Genomic DNA, 12,447 nt, shown 5'->3' on the forward strand with positions numbered 1-12,447 from the left:
CCTCCGCGTCCCCACGCACGGCCGCAGGGTCTACCGGTCCCCCCCCGGGGTACGTGGGATGCCGGCGGGCGCATCGCCCCGCGCTCCCCTCGCGTCTCCCCGCACCAAGCCCTCCGGGCCGAGGGGCGCGGCCCCGCTCCCGCCCCACATCCTCGCCCCGACCCGGCTCTTCCCCGCGGTCACAGCGGGACTGAGGGGCCGGCGTGGGCTGCGTGCAGGCTGGGTGGGTTCCGCTTCGGCTTGGGTTGGGTTGTGGCTTTTTTTTTTTTTCCCCCTCCGAAACTCTGATGGATGAAATGATGTCAAGAGACACTGGGGGGAGAGGAGGAGGTAACACCTCCGACCGGGCGGGCGGGCGAGCCCGGGGAGCCAGGCGCTCTCCAGCAACCCCTCCCTGGGCACGGCGCTCGCTCCCGGCGCGCCCGCTCCCACCGGGGCCGCGGACTGCCCGCAGCCCCTGCCCGGCCCCCGCACCCACGCGTGGGCAAAACGCGCTCTCCCGCTGCTGCGCACGCCCGACAGCCCGCCTCACCCCACCGCGTTCCCCCCTCCTCAGCCCACCCTTTCCTCTCCGCCCGTGCGGCACCGGTCCTCAGAGGAGCCCTTCAGGGAGCAGGTCTCCCCCCCCTCCCCCTCCCCCCAGGGCGACGAGAATTCCCCCGCCTCGGGATCCCAAGAAGGTCCGCTCTGCAGCGCCCCGTTCTCCCTTCCCACCGCTGGGAACACCACTCGCGACAGCTTCTTCACCCATCACAGGTCACAACCAGAGCGCGCCAGCAGAACGGCTCCAGCAAACCAGTTTTAAGCAGCCACATCTCACCCCAAGCAAACGCAGCAGACAGCGGCTGCCCTTGAACTCCAGGCCACCAGGACAGGTGCCCTGTCCCTCCACACCAGCACTGTCCCGGCACCCGCCCACGCACGGCGGCACCGGCACTGCTTCCCACAAATCAAGGCTTCCAGGTGAAGCAGTCCGACTTCGCTTCCCCGGGGCTGACCGTTGCCAAAGAAGCAAATTCCAGAACAAGGAATTTGGCAACTTTTAAACCACTGTCATCCCTACAGGGCAAATACAGGACAACAGCTACTCCAGACAACAAACCATCATTAACAAGATGGAGATGCCCCACTTCAAAGCCAGCCCTCCGCGGCTGCCGTAAACTCTGGAGGCTGGTAAGCAGCTTCGGGACTGCACAGTCTGTGTTCCTAGGAGATTCCTTCAGCTGTCAAGCCCAGGCGCAAATCCTAGGAAAGCGAGCTACAAAGCACCCTTTGAGATCTGTTCTTCAGGCAACAAAACACAACACGACTGTGTGCAGAGAAGGCACTGGTGTTCCACGCTGTCCCTCGGTGGGACTTCTTGAGGTCACAGACATACAACCAGGCGTGAGCATGTAGCGTTTCAGAAAGAAAATGCAAAAGGCAGAGTTGTATCAACTTTTGAGGTGGCAACACTCACCCACTTCTCACTTTCACTTTCAAAAAAAAAAAACCAACAACCCCAAACACCCCCGCAGAAACCAACCAGCCAGCCACCTACCTCCCCAAAAAGCTTTTTGCTGCAAAGACTTTGGGTTAAGGGCAACTGAAGCTTGGAGCACATTATGCCTTCTCCAGAGGCAACGACAGTCCCAGTTACTGACTCAACAGGTCTTACAAGCCACAGATGAGCATTCAACCTCTACTTGACAAGGTACTATCAGTGTGAAACAACACACTCCAATTTTCAGCTGCTGCCCAACTTCAGTTTCCGAAGCTTAAGAGATACACCTTGGATCAATTAGCACGGGAGAGAAATGGCAGGGAGAGGACAGCAGTTCCAGCAGTATTTGAGACCCCCCTGAGCAGCAGGTACAGCCCCCTCCGCTGCCAGCCTGTGCAGGTTTGCAGGAACACATTGAGCCATTTGGTTTTTCTGAGACATCCCTCTGTGCCAACGGGAGCTCCTCTACCTGAGGCAAGCACACCAGCGGCTGGTGAATGTTGCCCCTTCCTCTCTGGAAAAGTCATTTACCACATCTGCACTCCAGCTTTGTTTCTGCCCAGATCCCTTCTCCGAGCACTACGCTCTGTGCTGGCCCCACATGAATTCACCATCGGTGAATTCTCTCCATCAACCCCTCTCCACTGCCGTGCAGAACGGCAGCAGTGGTGAGGCTGGGAGGGGCTGTGGGGGCCCTCCTTCAGCCCAGTCCCCTGCTCGGAGCAGGGTCAGCCAGCAGGTTCCTCAGGGACGGGCCCAGTTCTGGGCACCTCCAAGGACACAAACACCTCCCTGGGAAACCTGCTCTGGTGTCTGACACGGGATAAATTTTTTCCCCTTATGGCTAAATGGAATTTCCTACATCTCAGTTTGTGCCCATCGCCTCTTGGCCTGTCCCCGGGCACCACTGGGAAGGTCCCAGCTCCTTCACTGCCCCCCCGTGTATTCACACACACGGGTAAGATGCCTCAGAGCCTTCTCTTCCCCAGGCTGAACAACCCCAGCTCTCTCAGCCTCTCCACGTAGCTCACGCTCCAAGCCCTCCAACACCTTCACAGCTCTTCACTGGACTCACTCCAGAGCGTCTGTGTCCCTCGCGTACTGGGGAGCCCAGGACCGGACCCAGCACTCAGGACGCAGCCTCCCCAGTGCTGGGGAGCGGAGCAGGATCACACCCTCGCCCCGCAGCTGACGCGGTGCTGCTCCTGACACGGCTCCGCAGAGACGAGTATCACGCACAGACGCTTTCTCACCCAGCCAACAAATGATGCCACGTGCACTGCAGGTGACGGCGGAGCAGCCAGGAATGCCAAACGCCCAGTTCTTTGAATACATACCTTATGGGACTGAGCTGAGGTTTTTCAATACAATAGTGAAAATTATGTAGTTAAACCTGTATTTCTACCTTCATATAAAGACTGCAGAAAAGCTGAAGGCACAGAAGGCTCATCTGAGCATAATAATTACTAAGAAAAAAATCCCGCCAAACCTTCAAGCAGAAGGCATCTTCCCATATCACAGCCAGCGGCACAGCTTAAAAGAACCAAAAATCCTTCCAGAGGGATCCCTGCAAGTTCCACTTAGAGGGACTACGGCTCTATACTACATGGAACTACACCATTTGAATCAGAATAAAAACTAAAAGTAATTTAAGAGCTATTTAGCGTTATTCATTCAATGCCAGTAATACCCCATTTCATACCTCACTGCAGACCATTTCTGGCCTGTAAAATACAGAGCCCCGTTACCTGGAAATTCCTATTTCTAGAATAGCGAAATATCAACTTCCCCACATACATTTTCCCCATGCCGCCAGAACAAAGAAATGACAGTAGAAGTCTTCAAAAGCAGAAACCTGCAGTTGCAATGCCTGCTAGACCTTCAAGGCTTTGTACCTGTGCAGAAGGATTACTCCCATATGAATGTCAGAACAGCGCGCGAGGAAGCAAACAACTAACACAGACAAGCCATGGATCGCTTAGCCGCCCTTCCCCGACACAGGGTAACATGGATTTATACAATTTATCTGGAAAGAGACTCCTCTAGCAAGGCTGAAGACTCAAAATCTTCCACCACATAGGGCCCAAAGCAACATTTGCAGTACTTCACTAGTATCACAGAAGCTTTATTTGGGAGAGATCACCTGCAGCTTTTGCAGAACTGCTGGAACAAAGCAAACGCAAGCAAACACCTGCTCACACTTATGAGCAAGTTACAGCTTTGGGGAACACCTGAAGGGCCTCGAAGATGGCAAGAGGAAAAAGAATAAACTGCACAAGCTCAGGCTTAAGTCTTGTCTGCAACAAGGCAGCTGGATGAAGCAAAAGAAGAAAAACCAAACACAGCACTTCTCTAAGTCAGTGGAGAATGTAATAAAAAAGCTCACTCTTTCCCAGTTTAAGAATGCACATACCCCAAATTAGTCTACTATATGCAACTGGTACCCAACAGGAATAACTGGGCAGTACCTTACTGACAGGCCAGGTACTCCACACAGTAAACAGAGCGGGCCAAATCCCAAAGCACAGGAAGAGAGACACAACACACACAACCTGCCATTTATCTCGGACACGACGAATTAGAAATAAAAATTCTTTAGATTCTTTCAGATCCCCATGGGATGACCCAAGGCCCTCATCTTACCCAACTGCCTGAAGATTCAGAAAAGGCCATTGCATGAAGATCCGTCTGTACCAAGAGAAGTTTGGTGCCCAATGGGATGGCAAGCAGGAGCCCTGCTGCATCTTTAAGCAGCTACCTATCCGCAGGATTTGGCCCGGGGTCCAAGCCAATCCTCCCGCAGCTCGATTTGCACTACTGTCAGAGGAGAACAATACCTCACAGGGCTGCGCAGCTTACCTGCTTAATGCATGCAAAGCTCTTTAGCATTTTCTTCCAATCCCCTCATAGATGTGCAAATCATTGTATCCTTACTGTTCTGGGATAATGACTTTAATTTGATGACTTACAGAAGGAGGCCTCTCAGCAGGGACATTTTCATCTGAAGACTCCCTTACTGGGTGCTGGTGGGGGTGAGGATTTTGGCAGTGCAGCTCAAGGGCCAGATGTTGAAGGAATCTCTTTCTTCGCTTCCTGCCCTATCACAGCCATCTTGTGATATCTTCTCACACTGAGAACTTGAAAGAGGCACTGGAACAACATGAAAGTGAATAAAGGACCTTGAAATTCATTGTTTAAGCTCGAGTCTGGAATCTGAAGAGGAAAATACAATTTTTTTATGATATGGGAGGTTAATATAACCTTTGTTTACTTGGCTCTTAACATACCCTACTTGTGCAACACAGTTCATGATCGATCAATTAGTAAGACAGCTCAAAACGGTTATTCCAAGACCCTTGCTTCTCCTGCATGGTTTATGCCACTTTGAACACTACTCTTGAACAGTGCACCACACAAAGGATGCTGCTGGCAGAAAGGCTATGTTTAACCCAAATGCTGTCCACACGTCTGTCTGCAGTCATGATTATAAGCATCCGAAATGGGTGATCCATAAGATAACTTAGCAGGACCAGCTCCTCCCAAATGTGTTCCAAGCCTTCAGATCTTTGACTCATTTCTGCAAAGAATGTTTTATTGTAACTCTCAAACTAGAAGACATTATCTGTAAGTATCACACATTATTTTTTCCCCTCACAGGTATTTTACACTGATGGCATCATTCACATTGTTATACCTATAACGTAATTCAATTCTGATAAAACTTTCCTGGAGAAGATTTCCTATTCGGCTGTGAGACCTTCAAGGTTAGCTTAAAAGGCCTCCATATAAAGTGGATCTTTTCCTCGAATTCACAGAAAAAAATAAATTTGAGTTTTTTGTTACTGTCTCAAATGGCAAGATCTACTAGTGGTAGGAAAAACACCTTCTGAAACGCAAGCTACTTTCAGTGTCCTTTGAAGTGGCTTTGCTAATGCCAGTTTTCACTGAAGTGGAGAAGGAATAGTGAGACTAAGTAACAGAATCTCTTCAGGGGCAGTATCGCAGAAATCTTAGCAGTGGACGAAATAATTCCATTTAACTAAAGTGAAAGTACATGTTGGAAACATAGTCTGAACAAAATGCCTGCCCACTCCCCCTCCACACCCAAAACAAAAAATCCAACCCAACACTGTCAGTCACTGAAAAAAAAAACCCCAAAAGATGTTATGTGTCAAAGTCATACTTGTGAGCCATCCCATCACTGGGCAACTGCATCTGAATTGTATCAGAGAAGGAGTGCTGTGTACATACAAGGTTCCATGTGTATGACAAACAGCTAAAACTGTACTTTACAGATTTTTGTATTTCCACGTATTTTTCCATTTCTATAGATTCTTCCTTTTGTGATATGCGTCTTGTTAGTTTAATTATAAAGTAATAAGATGAAACAGAGAACTATTTTCAAAATATTTCCTTTTCTATAATTTGTTGGTTCAAGTCAGTATGCTGCTAGTACATGCACTTCTCTGCTTCTGCTGGTAGACGGTGTGGTGGGGAACACGGTTTATCCTCTCTGACCCAATGCTGGGAACAGAATGAAAAAAAAACCCACCAACAACAAACCACCTTATGTTGTATTTGCCTCTGGCCTCACCACTCTGTAGGATGTTCCTTGCATTGAGGGAGAAACACGGGAGGAAAGAAGGTAAAACAACTGCAGTAACGAGGAAACATGCCAAGACCCAACGTAGTTTTCTAAAACAAAAAGCAGAGAACAACTATGGCAGCAACTGGAGTAGCACTCAGGTTTTTAATCTTCTTATCACTAGTCTCTGGAGAGAACATCAAAGAACAAGACTTCACACAACATCTCTGAAAACAGAGAGCGCTAAAGCATGACACAGCCATGGAGGCTCACATTCTTCTAGACTGCTTCTGTTTTAATTTGATAGAATAATGTTCCTTCAGAAACTTTCAGCATTTTTACAGATGTTTACTGAGGTCTGCCAAAACATAGCTGTGATTTGAATTACTTATATCAATTCCCTTTTTTCCAACATAGCTGGTTTGGTAACACGATGAAAAACAGGTATTAATGTTTCACTGCAGAATTACAAACACCTTTTTAAGTGGAGAAAATATTAAGAAAAAATTACTCTAAACATAAAGCTGCTGTAGCGAAAGACCAGGCCAAGAAAAAAACCACACTGCTATGCCTTCCAAGTTGCTTGCACTCTTACAGCAAAGGATTTGCTATAATCCTTTTAATAGATGTGATGAAACTCTTACCATAAGTAAGTACCTCTGAGGAAACAGATTTAGGCATAATTTGAATATCACAGTTCAGTGGTAAATGACTTTTCAGGCAACGTATAACAAAATCTCTACAGTCCTGTGATTGTGACGAAGGAAAAAAAGTACACCTCACTGGGAAGTTCTTCATATGATAGATTTGTATGAGACACTACAAAAGAACAGATCTTTATCAACATAAAATTGCATGAGATACTTGAAATATTTTAAACCCTCCCAAACCCCAAAACACATCTGCATCATAATTTTAATTACAAACATGTGATATAATCAGAATCATTTGCTTATGTTCTCCTCTGAACAACAGCTGAAGGTAAAAATGAAACCAGTAATTAGTAAGCAAAAATTACAGCTTTATGCCAAAAAAAAAAGCAGGTTTGACAAGATGTTAGACCTACAGTCTATACCAAAAATAATGTTGAAAGTAAAACCTCAAGATACATTTAAGTAGCAGTTTTAATTTTTAGTAACTTTATTTCTAGATCAAAGTACTTACTGGATGCAAATAATACAGATACGATAAGAAACTACACACATTTTCATATTACTTCGGCTCAGCTGCATATACTGAACAGAAGCACAATGTGACTAAGTTTTTCAATATTGTTCATAGCACTAAAGTCTGGTTTTCTTTACCACTAACTTAGTTATAAAGAAGAAAAAACCAAACCCAAGCAAAGTTACCACTCCCATTTTTACTAATCTTTTTTCCAAGGTGGATGCTTTTTCTGGAAGTTTCACTCGGCTGGGGTCATTCTTCTGTTCATGCTGAGGCAAATGTTAAGTTCACATAAAAAGTGCAACACAGAAAAAAAAAGTTAGCGTGAAAACTTCTTAAGAATGTGATAAAGTGCCCAGTCCTAAGAATCTGCATGCATCTAGGACTGATATTATTTCTTTCTGTCTGTGCCCTCCTTCAATTGAAATAAATGTGTGCAAACCTTTATCTTATCTGATACTCAATCATTCTGTAAACTTAATTACTCAGGAGTAGAACACACTGCTAATAGATGCTACAAAAATCTAGTAACAAAACATTTAAACTCCAATGGTCAAATAGCTTAACTAAAACTTTTGCCATTTAATTACTAAACCAACTGTTTATTAAAACAGCAAGTTAAATATCTAACAGATCAGACTTCCTTGAAACCAAGTGTGGAAAGTACCTTACGAGTGCCTGCCCAAATACATGCTGAAGCTGAGTGGAGCCTTGTCATGAGTGCAGCAGGCTTAGGTCTCGGTTGTCTACCTTAGTTTATAATGCTTGGAAGGTCTTCTTACCATGCTTTCAAAAAGTACACGCTACAGACATAACAGGTACCGCTGGCAAAGTCTTGTAATGACTAAGCTTAGCGAGCAGTACTGAAGAATTTAAGGGAATTGATATAAACTCATTACCTAAGAGGTTTAACTGTTTCACTTAAATTGGCACTTTTCATAATAGACGTTTCGGTGCTCTACTCACTCAGGAGTGCCTCACCATAAATTAAGTAGCATAAAAATGTTTTGTATTAAAGTCTTCATCACTGAAATTCATACAACGTTACAGTGTTACAATAGAACAAGAATTACATTTTTCAAGTAACGAGAAGGCTAATGTTTAACACCTCTGTTTAACTCTGGGTACAGAGCCACCATGCTTCATCCTGACAGCTATAAAACCTCAAGTACAGATGGGAGCAAAGTCAAGTGGCACCTTACTCAGATCCATCCCCAGCCCTTATAACTGGCCTGCACATACAGGAGGCAAATATACACATACAATTGATTTCTGCATACGCAAAAAAAGGAACACAAATAGCTAAAAAGTTCTTTGTCACAACCTCTGTCTACCTCTTAAATACATTTGGTGTTAAGCGATTTATTGGGAGAAGGCTGTTACATTACATCAAATTTACCTAAACTCCAGGAAATTGCATTAGTAGCATTATACTCAAGGTCTGAGTTCCACATGGCTTCGTTCAGCAACAGATTCCTTTCTGACACTGATGCTCCATTTACTCTATCCCTGCGGCCATTCCTTTTACTAGCCTATTACTTAAAATGACCCCATCTGACAAGAGCGTGTCATTGTGTTGGTTTGAGAATGACTGATGTGGTGCTAACATCTAGCCTTGACCTCTCCCACCCTCTTCTTTTGTCACTCTGCAGAGTTATCTGGGATGCCTCCCATTCTATCCATAAAACCTCAATATCTTCCCTGTGAGTCAATAACTGCAAACAGAAGATTCCTTAATTAAGAAGCAAGAGTGCAAGTATTCAGAGCTGCATTTACACCACAGTGGTTGTCCAAGAGCATAGGATACATTCCACTTAATTCTTTCCTATGGTAGACAGAGAAAGACTGACAGTGCCTTCCTTTGGAGACTGTCCACGCTGCTGTGGAATATTCTAGATTATTTCTCATTCTGTCCATGGAGAGGTGCAAGGGGGAGAGGTAGATGCAATGCCCAAGCTACAGCTAAAGAGCCTGTGCCAGACCAAGGTACGAAACATTTCGCTGATGGATGTCACATTTGACGTTGCATGCAGAAACTTATACACGGTGTTTAATATCCTCACTCGCACATACCCACCTTCTCCACCAGGTCCTTCAGTTTGGTAACTTCTTCCCCCAGCTTTTCAACACTGCAAACCAAGTCTTTGCAGACTTCAGTAAAACATTCAGTCGGTGCCCACTGCAGTACTATCTGTTAATAGTTACAGTTATTTGCCAGAATTACTGTAGGTTATCATTTAATATTCTTTAGTCAATGTATCGTAAGATTGTGTCAGAAAAAGTTTATTAACTGCATTTATGCTGGGTTTTCACTGTACGCTTTATGTGCAACATGATCTGCTACTCTCTGTCAGCCTTTGTGGGAACCTTTTATCACTTTAACTCCTCTATCAGCAGAAACACTAAGAAACAGATCTACCTCCTTTAATTGGGTGGCTTAACTCTTTGAAATAAATTATTTTAAAAGGTATCCTTTAGAGAAAGGACATTGGACAGCTCTATATAAATACACAACAATCAAGACAGTTGAGGAGTATTCATATTTTCCATTTTACAGCATAGAATAATATTCTAGAATAGAGTAATATATTCTAAATCAGCGTTTTTTCTTTGGTTGAATACCTTGTGGGAATTTTTGAGGAAATGCTCGTTCACGGTCTGCACAGGAACAGTCAGCTTATTACACTCCTTATTGAACTTCTGAAGAAACTTGAGGAATTCGTCTCCACTACAAAAATAAAACAATATTCTGTTATTTGTTAATAGCTGTAACTTTTTTCAAGCTAAATATCATCCATGCATTTCCAGCGCTGGCTAGTGAGTCAATCAGACATGCAGTTTCATCACATTAAAAAAAAAAAAAAAAAAAAAATCCAGTGTCATTTTAACACAGGGCAGTTAAATACTACATTTAACATCTTAGCAAGTTCTTTTTTTGTTTGTTCCCCCCCTCCTTTTGGAAGGACAACAAATCATTAAGTTACCTGGAATATTCAGCAAGTAAGACATATTGAAAGCTGAAAAAGCGTCACCAAAAAGGTTTTTGGAAACATTCTACTAACCTCCACTTCCGTTTCTAACTCTCATCAATCTTGTATTATCAATGAAAACATTTAATTACCTGTTGCATGAGGAATTTTGTAACATACTATGCATAACAACTGCAACACTGTTTTCCTGGGCATGTGCGCATACACATAACAGTCTTGCAACACCAGAAACAGAATTTATAGTCAATTTTATGCTGATGTACCAATATTCCTGACCTGCAGCTCGCATTTTTGAGGAAGATGTGGGGAAAAAAGTATCTGGTTTGTACTTTGGAGCTAGGACTGAAATGAGTAGGTTAGAGTCAGTCAGTCTCCAGCACAGTGGAAGAAAGAAGAATCCAGGGATACCGACTTGGCCCCTGGATCTGGAAATACATTCCTCAAAGCCTAAAATATCTGACGTTATCTACTTTGAAGAAAAATTACACTTAGTGACTGAATACAAGCAGGAAGACAACTCTGAAAATTAGTTTGATCCGTATCTCCAAAGAGTGGAGAGAAAAGGATAGAAAAAATTAACAGACTAATTTCAATGCTAAGTTTCTACAGCTTCCATGTGACACTGACTCAATTTATTTTACTGTAAGTCTCAGAGAGTGCTTGTTGTAAGTCATGCTGCTGGTCAAGTTGATGCCATTGACCAGACAGAGGAAAAGGGGGCAAGCAAGATCATCATCCATTTGTTTTTACAGAATGAGCTCTCAAACCTTGAAACTTGAAACTCAAACCTTGAGAAGTGCCTGTATCTCCAGTAGAAAAATTTCCACTAGCTATTAGCCTTTCAGGTGAATAATAAGCAAGGCCAAAACAAGAGACTGAAAAAATTCTTTCAGACCCCAGCGTTCCTCTTTTCACTAGGACAATCTGCTACTACATCTATATGCAACACACTCACACCACCTCACTTGCTGCTGCTTCTGATAAAGGTAAAAAGGTATAACATGAAGTTTGCCAAACAGCTAAACCAAGCTACATGCCAGTGTGGTACAATTATCTAAAGAGAGACTGAACTTTGCCCACAGATCTGGCACAAGATCATTAGTGAGCAAAGCTTCCACCGTTGCTCAGGACACCTGTGATTTGCAACAACTGCTTAACTGCTACGACTTTAACACTTTAAACAGAAATACACAGAAGCATCAGTAAGGACGCTAGAGGTTAAAAACCAGGATTGTTTATGTTTTTTACGAAGATGGGGAGGTAAGAAAGCCTATTAGCTTGCTTTGGTAAAATAAATTATTATTTATTTCAGAACAATGTAACTGAACTAAATACGGTAAAAACCCCAAACATTAAACAAAATAATCACATCTGGAGATAGTCTCAAAGTCTCTCCCACATTACTACAGTCAAGACATATTCATGACAATTTCCTTCTACTTAGAAAGAGAACTTGTTAGTTGGCTAGGATCAGTTATGGCACCTTCTGTGTTTTAGCACAAAGGAAATTATTTTTAGGAAATCTGGGAGGATTCTCTCCAAAAATAAAGTATGTCATAGGCATGAAATGCAGAGAAAAAAAAAAGGAAAACTTTTATACTTCTCATACTTCTTTATTATACAAATAATAGTTCTTAAAAAAAATTTCATATAATTTTATATCTGTTGCAGTGACATGTTCTTATATTTGCAAATGGAAATAAAGTTTTCAAAAAATAATCACTTTTTAAAAGAATTAACGCCTGTCAAAACACTGGTGGCTAAACAGTGCTAGACACTCCGTGAGTTTATAATCAATCAGTTCAACATTTTCTACTATGTTAGTTTTTCTATGACTTAATGACTGATTTTCCTTCTCACAGAATGACTTTGAACAAGTGGGAAGTAAAATCTTTAAATAATAGCATGTAAACATAGCCTACGATTTTAGTCTCAAGGTCAGATTCCTAGAATACATGTCAAGCCATTTTCTAGAAAAAGTATGCAGTGCTTGCCATAAGTGAAATGCTGTCATATTTTGTGTACTTCAATCTTCAATCAATTATTTTCTGGTTTTGAGAATTACATATGATCTAAAACCATACTGTACTAGGAATTCCATGTGTCACTGGTGTGCGAGACTGTAGTGGACATCATGTGGGGTTTTTGTTGTATTTGGCCACACATGCAGCGAACTGTGAACTTTTTGTATTTTTCCATTTATTCCCTTTATTCAAATTCTT

At 43.3% G+C, this 12,447-nt stretch overlaps 1 protein-coding gene across 1 annotated transcript in view; it reads right to left on the reverse strand.

The window, feature by feature from the left end:
• Positions 1–7,194: 7,194 nt before the first annotated feature.
• The window catches only part of ASZ1 (ankyrin repeat, SAM and basic leucine zipper domain containing 1), a 47,679-nt gene continuing 42,426 nt past the window's right edge, over positions 7,195–12,447 (reverse strand). Inside the window, exons 11-13 of the mRNA XM_075428789.1 lie at positions 9,858–9,963; positions 9,313–9,426; positions 7,195–7,504 (exon numbers count right to left, since the gene is read on the reverse strand). Of these exons, the coding sequence (XP_075284904.1) occupies positions 7,352–7,504; positions 9,313–9,426; positions 9,858–9,963 (373 nt within the window). The 3' untranslated portion in view covers positions 7,195–7,351. The remainder of the gene's footprint in view (positions 7,505–9,312; positions 9,427–9,857; positions 9,964–12,447) is intronic.

Source organism: Opisthocomus hoazin, chromosome 8 (assembly GCF_030867145.1).
Source record: "Opisthocomus hoazin isolate bOpiHoa1 chromosome 8, bOpiHoa1.hap1, whole genome shotgun sequence".
NCBI classification, from domain to species: Eukaryota; Metazoa; Chordata; class Aves; order Opisthocomiformes; family Opisthocomidae; genus Opisthocomus; species Opisthocomus hoazin.